Raw genomic sequence first — 22,851 nt, forward strand, 5'->3', positions numbered from 1 at the left:
TGCGTCCTGGATGGACGATACATTTGTCCAAGGTTCAGACTCTATGGGGATTTGTTCCACTAGGGGGAAGTGCTGAGTCCTTCAGCACTGGGTTAATGAGCCCAGCTGAAGGTAGTGGGCTCATTAAGGCTGGTATAAAACCTTCCAGCCTGCTTAGGGAGTTGCTCCAACCTGGAACCAGATCTGTGCCTGACTGGGGAGCAACAGCCTATCTGTGTGCAGGGAGACAAAAGCCTGTGTGGCGAAGCCTCCAACTACCAGCAACTAGGTATAGCATCAGGCTGTACCTAGTGGATAGCTAGGGAAGCTATTTGTACAGTAAGTAGCCAAGTTGGTCTTGATTTGATGTTTCTTTTTGGTTTGACGTTTTTCTGTAAATATTGTAAATAAACTGCACCTTTTTGTTTTTCACCTCCACTGTTGTTGTGCTGTGCCTGTGTTTTTGTGTTGTGCACCCATCCAGGGGGTCACAGACACCCGCTGCCGAGCGAACCCCATTACAGTATGTATAAATGAAAGTTAGGGACCTTAGATTGTACACCCCTTGAGGGTTAGGGACTGATGTGATTGTACAATATATATGTAAAGCGCGGCGTAAATTGACGGCGCTATATAAGTACCTGAAATAAATAAATATATGCACTCTACTAAATGACAGTGCAGAAGCATTCTAAAAAATATTATAAGATCCTCTGATATTCCTAGTTCTCCTACCCACCTTCTCTCCATCTGGACAGTAGAAAACCTCAACAAAATCGCTCTGCTGTTGGGTGATCTGTAAGAAGTGCTGGTCTGATTGCTCCAGAAGGCTCTGCAAATCTGATGACATCAGACAGTCTATGGGGCAGCATCGTTCTGCAAAATAACAGACAGCATTAGATACATTTGGCTTTGTAGAGAAACTGGAACAAAGAATTGCTGCTGCCTATCAAAGTTATACAGGCAGCACACACCAGAGTGACAGTGATGTGAAACAATAAGGCTCCATTCACACAGGCAAATAGTTCGCTGCACTTAGAGGCGACTGAACGCTGCCAATGGAGGCAGATGCACTCTGTGTCATGGGCACATGCACGCTGGCTGATTAGCTGTGGCCAGAGACAACATATAAATGCCATTCCTGGAAACACACTGTCTGTGTCCAGGGTTGGTCAGAGGCTTTACTTACATGTATCCATTCGGATAAGCAATTTTGTGAATAACAAATAAACCTAAAAAAGAATTTTCGGTCAGAGAATAAGTGCAGCAGCTGCCCCTGACGTCGTATGTGACGAAACGCGTATGGAGGAGCTAATGCTTGTGACGTCATCACGCACCTAGATCTAAGTATGCGGCCCATCTCAGTCCTGGGATTGGCTCATGTTTGACAAGCACTTTGTCAGGAATGGACTTGCCAATAATGGTGGGACTCACCTGCCTTGTGGGCTGCAGTACCAGGGCTGGCCAGCGGGTGCTCTCAGCAATCAGAGACTCACCCCTGCAGTCAGCCAAACACCTTAAGCTGATTGCAGGGGTTGTATTTAAGGAATGGCCAGACTCACAGTCAGGGCCTTGGTGTGTGTATTTCCATGGGCCCCTGTATCTTGTATCCTGTGTTCCTGTTCTGGTTTCTGCCTGACTTGTTGCCGACCCTGCCTGATCCTGACCTCTGCTGACTTCTCCTGTTTGATCCCTGGCTTGTGATCCCGACCATTCTCTGCCTGACCCTCTGCACCGCGCTGCCCGTGAGTTACTGAACCCAGCTTGTGACCCCGACCACTCTCCCGCCTGTTCTTGGTACTCCGTTTGCCCGTTTGCTACTGACCCGGCCTGCCTGACGACTCTTGCATTGTATGTATTGTTATCTGTAGCTGGTTTGGTTTGTATGCACTGTGTTTATGTTTAGTTTTGCACTGCGTTTTGTATTGTTAGTCTTAATAAATCATATTGTTTATACCATATCTGAAGCCTGCGTTTCCCTGTGTCAGTTCACACACCTCTGGTCATACCCGGAGCCCTGACACACTTATTCATTGTAACACTGTGAGTAATTAGTATGTTTAATAAACTTTTGAATGCGGTTTTACACTATGTGGCTCCTTTGGCTCTCTACTTACTATATAGCCGAGTATTACAAGCAGAAGGACGAGGCTTCTATGAGGGTGTAATCGGACTAAAGGAGGTGCACATTGCCTCAGACAGGGACCAAATGGATACATAAACATATTTTGACTCTTTTTCTGATTGCATTTGCTTTGGTAAGCGTATTTTATTGAGCACGAGGTGGTGGATCACTGCAGTGTTACGATTTATGAAGAGCTATGTGATGAAGTGTGGATGAAGACTGCATCTAATACTCTGGGACTGTTACTTTTTTCCTGCAAATATTTTTTGGACTCATTTGTATTACGATTTATGTCAATTGTTGATCATTGTTCTCTGAGCCTTGATTCACACTGATGCGGTGTGGAATTTGCAGTTTTCTGTGCGAATTCCGTACCGCATCAGAATCGAACCCCGTTCATGCGAACCGCTGCGGGTGTGTATGTTAAGTTAACAACACCCCGAAATCAGTCCACAAAACGCGGTGTGATGTGCAGAATCGGATCGCATAGGTGTGAATACCCTTGCAATCCGATTCTAGTGTGGACCAAAAAAGGGTCCTGCACCTTTTTGGTGCAGGTGCGATTAGAGCCATACATATGGCTCCAATCGCACTGCACAAAAATCGCATTTGATTTACACAGAAATGCGGTGCGGTTTCTGTGCGAATCATATGCGATGTACCGCACCGCATATATGTGAACCCGGGCTTAGTGCTGCACTTTTGACATGTGAACAACAGCAGGACTGGCCATTGATTTGCACTGTGTGCATGCAACGTGTAGCTCCACCACCCCTGGCTGCCCGTGTGAATGTAGCCGATTACTTTTAAACATTTGATTTCTCCAGTTTTGTTGGGTTACATGCAAAACAATTTTTTTATTCCTATTAAAGAAAGTGTAATGACTTTTCACTAGTGGAGTTACCCTAGGTTCACATCTGTGTGGGTGGTGCCGCTGCAGATCCGCACGAAAATCCGTGCAGCCACACCACCCACACATTCACTTGAATGGACTCCCGTGACACGCAGGAAAGAAGTTCCTGCACTTCTTTGGAAAACGCAGCCCACACAGGAACTGAGGTTCCCAGTACGGCTGCGTTTTCCAATGCGGGTGGCGCGCCATTAGAACTAATGGTGCCCGCCCCCGGGTCCGTAATTCTCTGTGCGGGTGGTGGGGCTGCACAGATTTTCGTGTGGATCCACAATGGCACCACCCACACATATATGACCCTAGGGTTAGTATCGCATTAATTTCAATGGGCTGCCCTATGCACAGAAACACACAAAAAAAGGTGCCATTTTAAAAATCACGCCTCACCACAACGCATAGTACTGAGGCACCATGGTTTTTGGTGTGCGCGAACGCACAAACATCAGCAAGATGTGTGGGGCTGCTATTAAGAATCAGTAGCACTGCTGCAAGGCTGTAAAAGAAAGTGAGTTCTTGTGCGTTGCAGGACAGCAAGCGATTTTACGCATGTTTCTGCAACACAATAAATCTGAATGAGGGTTTAGGAACAGGATAATATTTCAGAAAAATAAAGTATTTTTTCTTCTAAGGCTCCATGCACACTGGTGTTTTTTTTTAAGCTCATAGAAGCTGTTATCAGCATTTTTTTTTCTTCTCCTAGAAACTAAATAGTGTAATCCAGTGCGTCCATGCACACTACTTTAGGCTAGTAGCATTTAGGTGCAGAAAAAAAAAGAGTTTTTGGGAGTGCTTTTCCAGTAGAAAAAAAACACCGAACGCTCCTAAATCCTACTAAAACGCTCCTAATAGCTTTTTTTCTACCTTTTTTTTTTTTTTTAATTCTAAATGTACTGTAAAAATGCTAATAAAACGCTAACGCTCCTAAATGCTACTTAACCCTAGGTTCACATCTGTGCGGGTGGTGCCGCTGCAGATCCGCAAGAAAATTCGTGCAGCTGCACCACCCGCACAGAGAATTGCGGACCCGCGGACGGGTGCCATTAATTCTAATGGCACGCCGCCCGCACTGGAAAACGCAACCGTACTGGGAACCGAGGTTCCCGTGTGGGCTGCGTTTTCCAAAGAAGTGCAGGGACTTCTCCCCTGCGTGTCATGGGGCACGGGAGTCCTTTCAAATGAATGGGCTCTCATGCCTGTGCTAAATGCGGCCCGCACAGCTGCATAGATGTGAACTGGGGGTGAATGCTACTAAAAAACGCCATTACCAGAGATTTTTATCCAGCATTTTTTGAGCTTAAAAAAATGCTAGTGTGTAAGGAGCCTTATGCTGGCCATAGACGGGTCGAAAACCGGCCGTTTAAAAAAAAAGAAAGAAAAAAGAAAAATTGTTCATTCAATAGGCCGACGTTACCACCAACGGTAAAAAAAAATCAGCCGATTTTCGTCCCGTCTGCGGCCGGCATTTAATTACTTCTGTCCCTGCACAGAGCTCCGCTGTTATATTTGACATGAAAAAGTATTGCGGTTGCAACATTGTATCCATTTGTATCCATTTCGGATACAGATGGTTTTATTTGGATACAATTAGATACATTGTTGCAATCGCAATACTTTTTCATGTCAAATATAATAGCGGACTGGAATTCTTCTTCTTCTTCTTGCAGGTCACGGCTCATGCGCAGATTTTTGATCGGTAAAACGATCGGCCGATTTGCCCATCATTGCCAGAAAATCAGCCGATCAGTAAAATCGGCTGATTTTTTTTCCAACTTTACCAATAAAAAAAAAAGTGCCAAAACCCAGAAAAACAGCCGACCAATTAACCCAACTGTGCAAAAATCGTCCGATTTTCGACCCGTCTATGGCCGGCATAAAAGACAAAAACAACAATCACAGGTATGTTTAGTATGAATTGAACATGCAGCTCTGGATTCTAGATACAAATCACAGCACACAGACCATTTGTAGTGAGCACTTCCACCTGGCAGCACTAGGGTGTCAGTTTGAATTCCAAGCTTGGCACTACTTGCAGATTCTCCCCCCCCGACAATGCTCCTGCACATGATGATGCGTTAAGTGTTTGTGAATTTCATCCTATTCCCTTGACTTAGAACCCTTAATGTTTCCAAACTGTAAAAATGTCTTAAAAGGACACAGATATGATGGCATTCCGGACATCCAGCACACCGCGACAAAGATACTGTACAGCGTTCTGGAAAAGGAATTCCAGGGCTGTTTCCGGCAGTGGCACAGTTGTTCTGTCTCTCCAATCTAAGCATTGATAGCGTGATCTCTGTAACTTACAGTTGTGAAGAGATAGCGATAACTTCAACCTCAGTTGGATACCACAGTCAGTGACTCAATGGATAAGACATCTTGTAAATCTTGTGAAGTTTATTCCATAAACTGAGAGAATCATACAATTAACATCTGATAGGTCAAAAGATCATACTGTTTTCTGCTCCATGACATGAGGCTAGAGCTGCAATGCATTCCTGGGAAAAGGGGCAGGCTATCTATACAGCATGAACTAAACCAAAGGAACGGGAGGAGCAGAAACACAATGTAGAAACACTTAAAGGCATATGACAGTCAAGTGAAAAATGACAATAGTCATCTAGAAAAGTGCGTCACTTCACAAGGGGACTACTTTGAAGGTGACAACAGTCATCTAGAAAAGTGCGTCACTTCACAAGGGGACTACATTGAAGGTGACAACAGTCATCTAGAAAAGTGCGTCACTTCACAAGGGGACTACTTTGAAGGTGACAACATTCATCTAGAAAAGTGCGTCACTTCACAAGGGGACTACTTTGAAGGTGACAACAGTCATCTAGAAAAGTGCGTCACTTCACAAGGGGACTACTTTGAAGGTGACAACAGTCATCTAGAAAAGTGCGTCACCTCACAAGGGGACTACTTTGAAGGTGACAACAGTCATCTAGAAAAGTGCATCACCTCACAAGGGGACTACTTTGAAGGTGACAACAGTCATCTAGAAAAGTGCGTCACTTCACAAGGGGGCTACTTTGAAGGTGACAACAGTCATCTAGAAAAGTGCGTCACTTCACAAGGGGACTACTTTGAAGGTGACAACAGTCGCTAGTGTATAGGTAAGCAAACATCTTTTCTTTTTTTTTTTACAGTCCATTACGGGAATAAAATTGTCACCCCTCATATATTTACAACATGTCTTTGTAGTGACTTTATGCCTATTTCAATACTAATTAAAACTTTTTGGGATTAAAGAATAAAAATGAGTAAAAAATTGAATCTCACTGTTTTTTATCGCTTATTTTATATCCACAGCAAATAGGTAAATAATTGTATGTGTATATATAGGATATCAGTATGACTGCATGAAGGATACATTTAGATGTAGTGTCTTGTGAGTCAGGGGATTCCAGACATTACATCTCATACAGTTGAGAACTGGTAAACAACCCTAACCCCCTCCCATCCCCCTCCCGTGCGTCTCATAGAGCGTTCCCTTGGAAATTGGAGTGCCTCATCTGGGTATCAGCTTCCTTCTATCTCTTTCAGCTGACACTGCCGCAAGGAATGTATTTACACAGAGAAACTGGATAACAAAAAAAAAAAAAGCAGCAAACCCAGAGAGATTAAAGTGCCGATATGTCCCAAAACAAATGAGACGCTGGGGCCCTTTCCTATGGCGGTTGTTTCATCCCCACCATCGCTGGGAACAGAAGTCCGGTGACTGGGTTTACCAAACCACAGATATCTCTACCCCATTCTGGGATCCACAGCACCAGTAAGACGTGATCTGTAACAATTTGTGGCACTCAATCATTAAACGCCTCTTTGCATATCGTGTAATTCTGTGCACCATGGGGGAAGATTTACTAAGACTGGAGCACTCAGAACTTGGGCGGACTGACAACTCATGGGGCCCCCGGGCAATAGGGGATCATGGGGCCCCTGTGTCCTTGCCCAAACTCAAAAAAGCCTATGAAAAAGGTACCAGGGGCATCTCATGGGGCCCCCTACTGGCCCAGGGCTCTCGGGCAGTGCCCGAGTTTCCAAATGGTCAGTCCCTGACTCAGAATCTGGTGCAGCTGTGCATGGGAGCCAATCAGCTTCTAACTTCAGCTTGTTCAATTGACTTCGCCGCTTCCCGGCCCTTTAAGGGTTTCAGAAGCCGGGAGGCGGGGCAGGGTGTTAGGGTCATGTGACCGCCGTGATTCACCGTCACAGCGGTCACATGACTGGGAAAGGTCCCGATCGAAAGAGGAGATCAGGACCCTTTCCATCACTACCAGACATGTATGTTGGGAGCGCGCAGGGCGATCGCTCTCAGCACATATGTTTTTTTTTATTTGCACACAAATGTGCAGCCGCTCGGCGTCTAGGCCCAGATACCGGGAGGAAGCACATTTGTGTGCGGCCCGTGTGAAGAGGTTAAACTTCGGCAATAAAAACCTGAGAGCTGATCAGTTTCTATGCAGAGCTGCCCCAAATTTTGCACTCTCCAGTTTTAGTAAATAACCCCCAATGTATGCAAGAGTAGGACCTTTTCCCGAGGGTAACATGTGATTTCTAAATTGAATTGATTGGCTTCTGCTTTCTAGAATCATTTTCTAAGTCCTCATGCACACTGGATGTTTTTACAGCGGTTGTTTTTGGCTTTTGGCATTTTTTTCTACAGCTAGTAAACCCCCCAGCATGTTATCCTATGTGTCCATACACACTTAGGGCTCATGTACACTGCAGCTGATAAACTCACATTTAGGAGTTGTTCAGCATTTTTTTCAGCAGCCCCTAATCTCTCCCTAATGTTTTCCTATGTGTCCATGTACACATTGTCATTTACAGGCATTTGAGTTTACAGTCGTTTTTTTTAACGCGTTCAGCAGTTGATTTTATTAGTGTTTCAAAGACAAAATGCGTGTAAACGTGGCTAAACTCAGCAAATCGCGTTTATAAGCATTTGCATTTGAAATTTTTTTTCCAGTTCCTCTTCCAGTTCCCGATGCTTTCCAGAGCCTTTTTTCATCATGAAAAATGCATGCAAAGCGTTTTCAAGGTACTCAAATGGACAAAACACTGAACACAGGATGTTCCTACCAAGCTTGTCACACATGGTAATGACCAATTCACACCTCAGACCTCTCCCACCCTTGGAAACAAAAGATATGTTAATGACTATTCACACCTCAAATTCCTCCTGAAGACCCCCTGCCAGGTGACCTTAATGACTCCCTCCACCAGACACCTTTCCCACCCTTGGAAACAAAAGATATGTTAATGACCATTCACACCTCAAATTCCTCAAGAAGACCCCCTGCCAGGTGGCCTTAATGACTCCCTCCACCAGACACCTTTCCCACCCTTGGAAACAAAAGAAATGTTAATGAGCAACTCACACCTAAGCTAATCTCAACACATGCTGCTGTCTCTGCTTCTACTCTCTGTATTTCTCTGAAACAGTCTGAAATAGTTAATAATTTACCACTTTTCAGTGGATTCTGGGCATTTGAGAGGTTCTCCTGTGCTTATCTTTAAAAAACGCTTCTAAACGCAAATAAACACGTTATGCAAACGTGGTTAAACAGACATTTTTTAACCTACGTTTTCCAGCAGTCAGTTTCCATTGTTCAGAAGTGTCTCGTGTACATGGGGCCTTAAACTGTAATCTACGTTTTTTGGCAGGGACGATTTTTTGGCTGGAAAAAACCCTTAGCATTAGTGGGTTGCTAGAGGAGTTTTTTAGCTGTAAAACCACTCTAATGCTGAAACCGAGGTAAAACGCTGCAAAACAGTGTTTTTGTACTTTTTTTGACCCAAAAAAATGCTAAAAAACACAAACGCGGGAAAACTCCGCTAAACGTGGCTAAACACTAATGCAAAAACGCTGAAAAACTCATGTTTTTAATAAGACTTTACACAGCTAACGTTACCAGCGTTATCAAAACACCTCGTGTGTGTGAGGGCCAATGCTCATCATAGGCAAGGCTTGTTAAATATCTAGTTTACTTAAAAAATGTTCAGTGCCCATTTACTCACCATGATCAGTTGCAGGTCTCCTTAACTCCATTTTCCACAACTGGGTTCCTGGACATGCGCAATAGCTGATGTGTATGTGAATGGCGCTGGACTGGTAAAAGTGGAGTAATAGCATTGTTGGATGTAGAGTAGAGTAAGTTCTCCTTCAATGGGGCTGACAGGGAATGAAGGTGTATTGTAAAAGGACCTTGTTCTGGTCCCGGAATGCTACCTCTCTGATATGCTCATGCTCATGCTGGGATCCATAGTGAATACAACCAGAAAAGACAGGTCATCTCAACACATACTGCTCTCTCTGCTTCTGCTCTCTCTATTTCTCTTAAAATGTCTGAAATAGTCAATTATTTACTATTCTTCAGTGCATTCTGGGCATTTGGGGAGGTCTCCTGAGGTTATCTTTTAAAAATGCTTCTAAACGCAAACGCGCATATTGGTGGCTAAATGAGCATAAACACGGTTAAATATGAATAAACACGGTATGCAAACGTGGCTAAACTTACGTTTTTTAACCTACGTTTTCCAGCAGTCATTTTCCATCGTTCAGAAGAGTTTTCCAAATGCCCCGTGTACATGAGCCCTTAGAAGAGCTACCCTGGACTTTAATGAGAAGGATGCTGTGAGGATAATCACAAGTACTGTATCTCTGTGTATTCAGAACTGTGTCTTCCCCATGATTCTCTGCTATACTCTCTGTTGTTATAGAGCACTGGTTCCTAACCTCAGTCCTCAAGCACCCCCAAAAGGTCAGTTTTGGGAATTTCCCTTAGGTACAAAAGCTCTCATAATTACCAAATCATTGACATTCATTTATTTATTTCAGGTATTTATATAGCGCCATCAATTTACGCAGCGCTTTACATATATATTGTACATTCACATCAGTCCCTAACCCTCAAGGGGTGTACAATCTAAGGTCCCTAACTTACATTCATACATACACATACTAGGGACAATTTAGACAGGAGCCAATTAACCTACCAGCATGTCTTTGGAGTGTGTGAGGAAACCAGAGTACCCGGAGAGCAAGCAAACTCCAGGCAGGTGGTGCCATGGTTGGGATTCGAACCAGCGACCCCAGTACTGCCAGGCGGAAGTGCTAACCATTTAGCCACTGTGCTGCCCCTAACCATTTAAAGCACCTGTGCTCTTGAGGAATGAGGTAGGGGACCAATGTTATAGTCTTAAAAAAGACTATGCTAAGCAGCCTCTTGTTACCCTGATTGAAGCACAGAGACCTTGCTGTGAAGAGTCCATGTCTGTGCAGATTTCATAATCTGATTTATATTATTCTGCAATGTAACCATACTTATTGCCATCCTTAAAGCTGAACTCCAGGCATGAAAACTTTAATTTAAATGTTGTTATTCATAGCTACAGGAGTTATGTAAATTGACTTTGTGTTCGCCAAATGCCATCACAAACTCAGATACTGTCATGTAAAAGTAGCAGTGACGTCATCGCTGTGCTGTACATAGCTTGAGCAAACAGCAGAGCTGTGGGAGAGGCCCACCAGGCTCCACCCACAATAAGCTGCCTCCAAAAAACTAAGGGGATGGAGACGAGACCAGTCTCCCTGAACAAGGAGAGAGGGCAGCAGTGAGCGGTCTTTATTCCAGGAATAAACCTTCACAATGTATTACTGCAGCAATAGATCCACGCCAGCAACAGTAGACCCCGACAGTAACAATCTCCCAGTAGTTAGCCTCAATAGACCCTCCAGCAGTCAGCAACATTAGACTACTTCCTCAACAGTAGATTCCTCCCAGCAACAGTAGACAGTCACTTTTTCTTTACTTATGTGTGTGTTTTTCTCACAGGATGGAGGGTGTGGGTCCTCGGGCCTACCCTGAAGTCTAGGGGGAGGATGTGTGGCCTTTTGGTTCCTTCCTCCCCTGTCCCTAGGGGGTTTTCTCTTCGGGAGAGCCCCCTGACCAAGTACTGGGTGTCTGGCTTCGGCTGGACACAAGGAACGGTGGTCCACCAGGCCTTTTGGCCAGGAGGACCAAATGGGAACCTTGTCCCCGTCAGGAGCTTCGTGCCCCGGGGGATCAGGGTAGTGGTCCATCCCCTTCAGGGGAAGGACAAAGCACACCCCTAAGTGCACTCTTTCGTGTGGTGTTTTGCACTTGCACTTTTTTTGTGAACACTTACGGTTTTTTCGTTATAGTTGCACGTTTGCGGACTTTAAAAAAAAGTAGACCCCGACAGTAACAATCTCCCAGTAGTTAGCCTCAATAGACCCTCCAGCAGTCAGCAACATTAGACCCCTTCCTCAACAGTAGATTCCTCCCAGCAACATAAGACCCCCCTCCCTCCCAGCCAGCATCAATAGACACCCCAGCACCCCATGCTATTATATAAATGTAGTGCTGGAGGTACCGGGACTGCACTTCCCCATGTTCCTGCTGAAAACAGCCCTGGTTCTAATGACGGCTATCTTTTCCACTTCTCTCTTTTTACTGCTTGTCTGTACACGTACATGCAAACATTACCCTTTTCAAAATGGTGGTTGTAAAGGCTCAAGGTTTTTTATGCATTCTAAGCATGAAAATACAAAATTTGTGCTGCAGCCCCCCCAATACTTACCTGAGCCCACTCGTGATCCAGCGTTGTGCATAACAGTTCTCCAGGGACTCTCCCTCCCCATTGGCTTCCACTGCTGTCAATCACAGCCAGTGAGCCAAAGAGGAGAGAGAGGGGGCAGTGCCTAGCCATGGCTCGGGAGCGAGTCTGCTTGGATGCCTCCAAAGCAAGCTGCACTAGGTGCCAGGAGTGCCAATGGGGGACCAGCTATCTTTTCCACTTTTCTCTTTTTAATGCTTGTCTGTACATGTACATGCAAACATTACCCTTTTCAAAATGGTGGTTGTAAAGGCTCAAGGTTTTTTACCGTTATGCATTCTAAGCATGAAGGTACAAAATTTGTGCTGCAGCCCCCCAATACTTACCTGAGCCCACTCGTGATCCAGCGTTGTGCATAACAGTTCTCCAGGGACTCTCCCTCCCCATTGGCTTCCACTGCTGTCAATCACAGCCAGTGAGCCAAAGAGGAGAGAGAGGGGGCAGTGCCTAGCCATGGCTCAGGAGCGAGTCTGCTTGGATGCCCCCAAAGCAAGCAGCACTAGGGGCCAGGAGTGCCAATGGGGGACCGGAGAAGAGGAGGATCAGGGCTGCTCTTTTTTCATTTGCCTTTATTATCACTTTAAATTAAACGTAAACATTTGCCTGGGTAAACTAACTCCACTACCCTTCACAATGGGGGATATTTACTAAAACTGCAATCTGGTGCAGCTCTGTACAGAAACCAATCAGCTTTCAGGTTTTATTGTCAAATCTTTATTGAACAAGCTGAAGTTAGAAGCCGATTGGCTACCATGCACAGCTGCACCGGATTCTGAGTGAACACGTTTTAGTAAATCTCCCCAAAAGCCTTAATAAATTATCCAGTTATGCATGCCATACACGGGTCGAATTCTGAACAAATTTTCTTTAGAAAATCTGAAATTTTGCGCATTTTGTAATCCGATGGTGCCATCATTGGTTTTGAAATTCGACCATCCAAGCCTTTAATTTCACTATATGTTGCTACAGAAAAGAATTTTCGTGCCCAAGAATTTTCTTTTCTTTCCAGGTCACAGCTCATGCTCATTTATTTTTCGATCACATTAAAATTTTGAAATTCACTCATCCCGATCACTCATATTCGATGCTCTCATAAAAATCGTCTGTTTCTATGACCCACTGATGGTGCGAAATTCGAACACAAATTCTTCGAAAAGATTTTCGAAAGAAAATTCTTTCTGAATTCGACCCGTGTATGGCTGGTTTTAGTCTTCAAAGAGATCCTGTCGCCAGACCATTCATTTAAACAATCTTCTCACCAGATTATATGTGCATTAAATGCATTTTATACATGTTATTTACCTGCTGATTCTGAAACCTGAGAATATGAAATGGTTGTGTGTTTGATAAATTATGTCACCTGTCATCTAAACGTACCTGCAAGCTTCATTGTTATGGTGACTGCTGATTAAATGCTGGCAACTGTCTTCAGAACACCTAGTGAAATAACAAACAAAAAAAAAAGTTTAAGAACCACATGTCATAGTTACATAGTTAGTCTGGCTGAAAAAATACAAAAGCCCATCCAGTTCAACCACTGAAAAAAAAAAAAAAAGTTATAAATTCTATACCCACAGTTGACACCAGAGGAAAGCAAAAAAACCAGCAAAGCATGACATATCAGACTGGATGTCACACCACCTCCTAAAACTCAATCTATCCAAAACTGAGCTCATAATATTTCCTCCCCCAGGTGACTCTTCACCTGATTTCTCTGTCAGGATCAATAGCACTGCTGTCAACTCATCCCTGCATGCCAGGGTGCTAGGTGTAATCCTGGATTCTGAACTATTCTTTCAGGCCCACATCCAATCCCTGTCCAAAACATGCCGCCTCAACCTCCACAACACCTCCAGAATATGCCCCTTGTTAACCGATGATACCACAAAGCTCCTAATTCACTCCCTGGTAATCTCTCGCCTTGACTACTGCAACTCCCTCCTCATTGGCTTACCTTTACATAGGCTATCCCCCCTCCAGTCCATCATGAATACTGCTGCCAGGCTCATCCACCTTACCAACTGTTCAGTGACTGCTACCCCTCTCTGCCAATCCCTCCACTGGCTTCCACTCAGTATCCTCCACCCCTCTCTGCCAATCCCTCCACTGGCCTCCACTCAGTGTCCTCCACCCCTCTCTGCCAATCCCTCCACTGGCCTCCACTCAGTGTCCTCCACCCCTCTCTGCCAATCCCTTCACTGGCCTCCACTCAGTGTCCTCCACCCCTCTCTGCCAATCCCTCCACTGGCCTCCACTCAGTGTCCTCCACCCCTCTCTGCCAATCCCTCCACTGGCTTCCACTCAGTATCCTCCACCCCTCTCTGCCAATCCCTCCACTGGCTTCCACTCAGTATCCTCCACCCCTCTCTGCCAATCCCTCCACTGGCCTCCACTCAGTGTCCTCCACCCCTCTCTGCCAATCCCTCCACTGGCTTCCACTCAGTATCCTCCACCCCTCTCTGCCAATCCCTCCACTGGCTTCCACTCAGTATCCTCCACCCCTCTCTGCCAATCCCTCCACTGGCTTCCACTCAGTATCCTCCACCCCTCTCTGCCAATCCCTCCACTGGCCTCCACTCAGTGTCCTCCACCCCTCTCTGCCAATCCCTCCACTGGCTTCCACTCAGTATCCTCCACCCCTCTCTGCCAATCCCTCCACTGGCTTCCCATTCAGTGCCCTCCACCCCTCTCTGCCAATCCCTCCACTGGGTTCCCATTCAGTGCCCTCCAACCCTCTCTGCCAATCCCTCCACTGGCTTCCCATTCAGTGCCCTCCACCCCTCTCTGCCAATCCCTCCACTGACTTCCCATTCAGTGTCCTCCACCCCTCTCTGCCAATCCCTCCACTGACTTCCCATTCAGTGTCCTCCACCCCTCTCTGCCAATCCCTCCACTGACTTCCCATTCAGTGTCCTCCACCCCTCTCTGCCAATCCCTCCACTGGCTTCCCATTCAGTGTCCTCCACCCCTCTCTGCCAATCCCTCCACTGGCCTCCATTCAGTGTCCTCCATCCCTCTCTGCCAATCCCTCCACTGGCTTCCCATTCAGTGTCCTCCACCCCTCTCTGCCAATCCCTCCACTGGCTTCCCATTCAGTGTCCTCCACCCCTGTGACGGAAGCGTAGGCAGGACAGAACACACACGGAGGATGATAAACACACAAAGTTTTATTGAAATGGGAGAGACACTCAATCAGGGTAGGAAGGTAGTGTCCGGGTACCCAAAAAGGGGGGAAGAGGAGGGAAAAGTCCAAATAGTTATAATCTGGCCCACGATAGGGCAATTCGGGTAGCGATGGCCTGAGCACTCACGGGGGGGGGGGGGGGGGGGGCAGTCCAGGTAGCTATGATAATCCAGACACGCAATAGGCAGTCCAAGCAAGTATTAATCCAAGTGGGCAGTTCCGGCAAGGATAATAGATTCAATGGGGTAGTCCAGGCAGGGAAAGTATGGGTGCTTTCAGTGGGGCAGTGCAGACAGGGCAATATATGGATTCAAGGGGGCAGTTCAGGCAGGAGAATATGAGCACTCACGGTTTAAGCAGGGGTAACTTCCCAGAGGCACACAGCAGTCAGGAGACAGGGACCCCTGCAGCACTCAGCTCTCCAGGGACACAGCGGTCAGCAGGCAGGAACAGCTTTCCAGGGACAAACAGCAGCCAGGAACAACTTTCCAGGGACAAACAGCGGTCAGCAGACAGGGATCACTTTCCAGGGACAAATAGCGATCAGCACTCAGAGGGGTCTGGGCTTTGGGGTCTCTTCAGCTCAGACCTCCAAACAGCGGCCAGCAGACAGGAACAGCTTTCCAGGGACAAACAGCGGTCAGCAGACAGGAACAGTTTTCAAGGGACAAACAGCGGCCAGCGAACAGGAACAGCTTTCCAGGGACAAACAGCGGTTAGCAGACAGGGATCGTTTTCCAGGGACAAACAGCGATCAGCGGACACTCAGAGGGGGTCTGGGCTGTGGGGTCTGGCCTCAGTGCAGACCTCCGAACAGCGGCCAGCGGACAGGACCAGCTTTCCAGGGACAAAAAGCGGTCAGCAGACAGGGATCGCTTTCCAGGGACAAACAGCGATCAGCGAACACTCAGCGGGGTCTGGGCTGTGGGGTCTGGCCTCAGCTCAGACCTCCAAACAGCGGCCAGCGGACAGGAACAGCTCTCCAGGGACAAACAGCGGTCAGCAGACAGGGATCGCTTTCCAGGGACAACCAGCAATCAGCAGACAGGGACCCTCATGGTACTCAGCCTTCCAGGGACAACCAGCGATCAGCAGACAGGGACTCTCACGGTACTCAGACTTCCAGGGACAACCAGCGATCGGCAGACAGGGACCCTCACAGTACTCAGCCTTCCAGGGACAAACAGCGATCAGCAGACAGGCTCACTGGGACTCAGCGGGGTCTTGGCTGTGGGGTCTGGCCTCAGCTCAGACCTCAAACAGCGCTTCTATCCAGAGCAAGGGACCAACAGGGAAGCCGGGTCCTGGCTGTGGGGTCTGGCCTCAGCTCAGACCCCACACAGCGCTTCCCTCAAGAGCAGGGGACCAACAACACGGGCTGGGTCCCGCTCCGGCCTTCTTAAGCCTGAGCAGGATGTTTCCCGGTTGCCCCAGCAACGGCCAGCCCAGCGTCGGGTTGCCGGGGCAACGAGGCACGCCCCCCCCTCACTCTCGCCGCGCTTCAGGAAGCGCGGCCTTAGTCTCTGGCGGGCACCTGGGAAGCCTCGCGCCCTGTGCTGCGGATTCCTAGCGGGGTGCCCGACATCTTGGCAGCTTCGCCAAGTAGAGGTGCTACCCGCACCACAGGGGGAGTTTCCTCCTGTCCTGCACAGCCTTTGATGTAGGTTCGTGCAGGACACTAGGAATCTGCAAGGGGAAGGGAGGGGGGATGATCAAAGGGGAGAGCGAGAGGGAAGCCCTGACTGGGGGGAAGGAAGAAAGGCAGAGCGAGGGGGGGAGACCGTGACACCCCTCTCTGCCAATCCCTCCACTGGCTTCCACTCAGTGTCCTCCACCCCTCTCTGCCAATCCCTCCTCTGGCTTCCACTCGCCCAACGAATAAAATTCAAAGTACTAAAAACAACTTACAAAGCCATCCACAACTCTGCCCCCAGCTACATCACCAACCTGGTCTCAAAATATCAACCAAACCGCTCTCTTCGATCCTTCCAAGACCTTCTGCTCTCTAGTTCCCATGTCACCTCCTCCCATGCTCGCCTCCAGGATTTCTCCCGAGCTTCTCCCATCCTATGGAACTCCCTACCACAATCTGTCCAGCTGTCTCCTAATCTATTCACCTTTAGACAATCCCTGAAAACCTCTCTTTAAAGAAGTCTATCCTGCTTCTACCTAGTAAACTGCCATTTATTTCCTCCATCAGTTCAACTCCCCTACAGCTTTTACCTTTTGTATCACTCAGCCCTTCCTCCAAGATTGTAAGCTCTAACGAGCCGGGTCCTCAATTTCCAAATTGTATTGTAACTGTAATGTCTGCCTTCATTTTGTAAAGCGCTGCGCAAACTGTTGGCGCTCTATAAATCCTGGATAATAATAATAATGATCCAATTTGCTCCTGCAGGGAAAACAATTCCTTCGTGATCTACAATCAGATTTACATATCATGCAGAGTGTAAGCTCCCATAGTACTGCATATAGAACATTCTTTGAGTAAGGACTCCTGCTTGTTAAACTTGACGGCTAAACTCCACCATTTCAACGTGAATACACTTTTATAGGAAAATTACACCAGGCATTTGTGGTCATGTACTGTAGGCCGGTGGAAAACCGCAACAGCTAAAGTGTTTGATCTTTTTTTCACGGTGATCCACCACTATTTTTACAAGTGTTGACCACAACAAATGGAGCAGATGCAGAAACAACTGTGAGCAAATGTCCGCAGAGAAAATGTGTATGAACAAAAAGATATCAGTACTGCCTTTAAAGGATGGTGACAGCTACACAAAAAGCAGGGATTAACCACTTCCAGACCGGCTAACATACAGCCGATGCTGCTGGATTGTTTTTACAGGCAGCAGAAGGGCCCCCCCCCCCTTTTGCAACCCTTTGGTGCCTCCTGAGCTCTCCCATCCTGGCTGGAAGCCTGGCACTGTAGCCAGCAGTTCCGCCAGCTTACCATAGAGGTGATCGGGGACTCGATCTTCCCCAATCATCTCTATGGTATTAAAAACCGAAAAACCGTGTGACATGAAAAATTGCAACACCCACCATTTTATTCTGTTAAAAATATAGAATGTTTGGGGGTTCTAAGTCATTTTCTACAATAAAAAAAAATACTGATTTTTACAGATAAACAAAAAGTGTCACTGGTCTTACCCTAGGTCAGTGATGGCGAACCTTTTTGAGCCCGAGTGCCCAAACTGCAACCCAAAACCAACTTATTTCTTTCAAAGTGCCAACACTGCAATGAAACCTGAATATCGAGCTTTTGGTTTAGAAAAAACAACTCGTACAGTAGTGCAAACTAATTAACAGTACAGGGATGACCAGAGACTGCGGACACAGTACAGGGATGACCAGAGACTGCGGACACAGTACAGGGATGACCAGAGACTGCGGACACAGTACAGGGATGACCAGAGACTGCGGACAGTACAGGGATGACCAGAGACTGCGGACACAGTACAGGGATGACCAGAGACTGCGGACACAGTACAGGGATGACCAGAGACTGCGGACACAGTACAGGGATGACCAGAGACTGCGGACACAGTACAGGGATGACCAGAGACTGCGGACACAGTACAGGGATGACCAGAGACTGCGGACACAGTACAGGGATGACCAGAGACTGCGGACACAGTACAGGGATGACCAGAGACTGCGGACACAGTACAGGAGATGACCAGAGACTGCGGACAGTACAGGGATGACCAGAGACTGCGGACAGTACAGGGATGACCAGAGACTGCGGACACAGTACAGGGATGACCAGAGACTGCAGACACAGTACAGGGATGACCAGAGACTGCAGACACAGTACAGGGATGACCAGAGACTGCGGACACAGTACAGGGATGACCAGAGACTGCGGACACAGTACAGGAGATGACCAGAGACTGCGGACACAGTACAGGAGATGACCAGAGACTGCGGACACAGTACAGGAGATGACCAGAGACTGCGGACACAGTACAGGGATGAGCAGAGACTGCGGACACAGTACAGGGATGACCAGAGACTGCGGACAGTACAGGAGATGACCAGAGACTGCGGACAGTACAGGAGATGACCAGAGACTGCGGACACAGTACAGGAGATGACCAGAGACTGCGGACACAGTACAGGAGATGACCAGAGACTGCGAACAGTACAGGAGATGACCAGAGACTGCGGACAGTACAGGAGATGACCAGAGACTGCGGACACAGTACAGGAGATGACCAGAGACTGCGGACAGTACAGGAGATGACCAGAGACTGCGGACAGTACAGGGATGACCAGAGACTGCGGACACAGTACAGGGATGACCAGAGACTGCGGACAGTACAGGGATGACCAGAGACTGCGGACACAGTACAGGAGATGACCAGAGACTGCGGACAGTACAGGGATGACCAGAGACTGCGGACAGTACAGGGATGACCAGAGACTGCGGACAGTACAGGAGATGACCAGAGACTGCGGACAGTACAGGGATGACCAGAGACTGCGGACAGTACAGGGATGACCAGAGACTGCGGACATAGTACAGGGATGACCAGTGACTGCAGACAGTACAGGGATGACCAGAGACTGCGGACAGTACAGGGATGACCAGAGACTGCGGACACAGTACAGGGATGACCAGAGACTGCGGACACAGTACAGGGATGACCAGAGACTGCGGACACAGTACAGGGATGACCAGAGACTGCGGACACAGTACAGGGATGACCAGAGACTGCGGACACAGTACAGGAGATGACCAGAGACTGCGGACACAGTACAGGGGATGACCAGAGACTGCGGACAGCACAGGGATGACCAGAGACTGCGGACACAGTACAGGAGATGACCAGAGACTGCGGACAGCACAGGGATGACCAGAGACTGCGGACACAGTACAGGGATGACCAGAGACTGCGGACAGCACAGGGATGACCAGAGACTGCGGACAGTACAGGAGATGACCAGAGACTGCGGACAGCACAGGGATGACCAGAGACTGCGGACAGCACAGGGATGACCAGAGACTGCGGACAGCACAGGGATGACCAGAGACTGCGGACAGTACAGAGATGACTGCTGACCTTTGGGGAGGGAGGGGGAGCGGGTACCTGAATTTGACAGGTACCCGCTCTTACTTCCGCAGAGTTTTTTTTTTATCTTACCTGTTCCTCTATCCAGCCGCGCGCTGTCTTCCCGGCTTCTGTAGTGTCGGCGCTCGTCGGACAGCCGGATGCCCAGTGCGCATGCGCGAGAAGCGCTGCGCTTTGTGATTGGTCCGGCGGCTTCTGGGATCTGTCATGTGTCCCAGGTACCGCCTTACCATTCACAAAGAGCACTGCTTCTTGTGCATGCGCACTTGGGACCCGGCTGTCACGCACACTACAGCCGGGAAGACAGCGCGCCGCTGGATTCTCCTGCCGTGCCCACAGATAAGGCTCGGCGTGCCGGCTGTGGCACGCGTGCCACGGGTTCGCCATCACTGCCCTAGGTTCACATATATGCGGCCGTGCGGGCCGCGTTTTGCACAGGCACGAGAGCCCATTCATTTGAATGGACTCCCGTGCCCGTGACATGCAGGGAAAGAAGTCCCTGCACTACTTTGGAAAATGCAGCCCGCACAGGAACCTCGGTTCCCAGTACAGTTGCGTTTCCCAGTGCGGGCGGCGTGCCATTAGAACTAATGGCACCCGCCCGCGGGTCTGCAATTCTCTGTGCGGGTGGTGCGGCTGCACGGATTTTTGTACGGATCCGCTGTGGCACCACCCGCATAGATGTGAACCGGGGGTTAAAGTGGTTAACTCCAAACTGATGACCTATAGGGTCTTTTAAAGCATTGTCCCAGGAACAAGGCAGGATGGGATACTGTCATCTCTGGGAGTTTTTTGGCCATGCTTCGGGAGACACACCGACAGCCTACACCTATAGCAAGGGCAGGGGCGGCCTGACAACTCATGGGGCCCCCGGGCAATAGGGGATCATGGGGCCCCTGTGCCCTTGCTCATAAAAGCCTATGAAAAAGGTACCAGGGGCATCTCATGGGGCCCCCTACTGACCCCAGGCCCTCGGGCAGTGCCCGAGTTTCCAAATGGTCAGTCCACCCCTGAGCAAGGGCATTATTCAACCATTTGCCCTCCAGAGGATTTACCCCCCTTCCTGACCAAGCCATTTTTTTCTGATATGGCGCTGCGTTGATTTAACTGACAATTGCGCGGTCAAGCAACGTTGTACATAAATTACATTTATGTCCTTTTTTCCCCACAAATGGAGCTTTCTTTTGGCGGTATTTGGTCACCTGTGTGTTTTTAATTTTTTGCGCTATAAACAAAAAAAATACAATTTTGAGGGAAAAAAAACAATATTTTTTACTTTTTGCTATAAAACATCCAATTTTAAAAATCTAATGTCGTCATAAATTTAGGCCAAAATGTATTCTGTGACATGTCTTTGCTAAAACAAATTCCCAACACGTGTAAATTAATTGGTTTACGTGAAATTTATAGCGTCTACAAATGGCGGTATATACTGGGATTTTTATTTTTCTAGTAATTGACAGCGATCAGCGACTTATAGTGGGACTGCGGCAGGCATTTTGACACTGGGGGGGAACTGACTGTCACAGACATCCCCAGTGACACTAATACAGTTATCAATGCTAATAAAAAGAACTGACACTGTACTAATGACACTGAGCAGAAAGGGGTTAAAATCCGGCGTGATCAAAGGGTTAACAGTGTGCTGTGTTGTCTTTTACTATGTAGGCAAGCTGCTTTGTGTTACTTTGCTGTGCAGAGCAATACAAAGCAGCATTCTTGTTCTGACAGGGGAGAGATCTGTGTTGTTTACATACATACCTCTCCCCTGTCAGCTCCACTGCCGATCACTGAGTCCCGGAGGAGAATTGGTGGCCGGGACCCAGGGATTGACATGCCGAGGAGCCAATAGAGGCGTGGGTAGGGATCGCATGTGCACACCCTCTACCCGGACATGCAAAATCACATATATATATATACACGATTGTGCGCAGCCCTGCCGCCCTGTAGCAGTTCTGCTATAGGGAAATCAGGAAGAGGTTAAGTCAAACCTGCACAGTTTGTTTTTTATCTACAGGCGCCCGTTTTGGTAAAGGTGAACTAACCCTTTAGGACCAGTTCACACCACAAAAACACACTTCGGATGCATTCCGGATGCGTTTTTCCTTACAGTTCACACCACACTCCATTCTGGTGCAGTTTTGATGTAGTTTGCTGTGTTCCAGTACAGTTTTGTGCAGAAAAAAATACAGCATGTTCTACTTTTTTTTTCTGCACTGGAACCTGACTGCACTGGTGTGAACTAGGACTATTGGAATACATGGAAAACACTGTGCATTCATTGTTGATGCAGAAACAAAACACACTGGACTGCGTCTGGTGTGAACTGGCATTTAAAGTTTGACATGTTGGGTATCTATTTACTCGGCACCAACTCAACTACAACCCTTTTATCAGCCCATCCTTATACCTTATCTCAGTGATGGAGAGGGGTTTTACCCATACACGTTTTTTTAGTGACAGGTTCCTCATTACCTCGCTATAGCCGAAAGATGGCTACAGTACAGTTCTCTCGTTCTGGGAGGGTGTCTACAGACGTCCTCCCAGAACACGCCATGGGCACGCTCTGTGACACTGCTGATCACAGATCGCTATAAAGGGCCAATCACAGCGACTCTTTACCATGTGAACAGCTGTGTCCAACCACAGATGATCACATGTAAACAGATTGTCGGTTATCGGCTTTTCCTTTCTGCAGCGCTGTCACTGTGTGCGGAAAGGAAAGCTGATAACCGGCAATCCTGACAGTGCTTTGTTTATACTGATAATCAGGGCACTGATCATCAGCGCATAGATTATCAGTGCAGCCCCAGCAGTGCCCATCTGTGCAGCTTATCAGTGCTGCGTCAGTGCAGCCTATCAGTGCCCACCAGTGCTGTGTCAGTGCCGCCTCATCAGTGCAGCTTATCAGTGCCCAGCAGTGCTGCGT

General features: G+C 47.8%; 2 protein-coding genes across 5 annotated transcripts in view; one reads left to right on the plus strand and one right to left on the minus strand.

Annotated features, from left to right (window-relative positions):
- LOC149437136 (protein FAM169B-like) overlaps positions 1-22,851 on the minus strand; it is a 318,096-nt gene that overhangs the window by 290,389 nt on the left and 4,856 nt on the right. For all 3 annotated transcript variants that reach the window (XM_089661085.1, XM_089661084.1, XM_089661083.1), the window contains exons 2-3: positions 13,038-13,097; positions 719-855 (exon numbers count right to left, since the gene is read on the minus strand). In XM_089661085.1, the coding sequence (XP_089517211.1) occupies positions 719-855; positions 13,038-13,050 (150 nt within the window). In that variant the 5' untranslated portion in view covers positions 13,051-13,097. The remainder of the gene's footprint in view (positions 1-718; positions 856-13,037; positions 13,098-22,851) is intronic.
- The window catches only part of PGPEP1L (pyroglutamyl-peptidase I like), a 56,331-nt gene continuing 40,003 nt past the window's right edge, over positions 6,524-22,851 (plus strand). Inside the window, exon 1 of one of the 2 annotated variants that reach the window (XM_089661086.1) lies at positions 6,524-6,786. The gene's annotated coding sequence lies outside the window, so the exon portion shown is untranslated. The remainder of the gene's footprint in view (positions 6,787-22,851) is intronic. The other variant, XM_089661087.1, reaches the window with a different exon arrangement.

This window comes from Staurois parvus, unplaced genomic scaffold, assembly GCF_062004578.1.
Source record: "Staurois parvus isolate SC_StPar_1 unplaced genomic scaffold, SC_StPar_1.0 ptg001306l, whole genome shotgun sequence".
NCBI lineage: Eukaryota > Metazoa > Chordata > Amphibia > Anura > Ranidae > Staurois > Staurois parvus.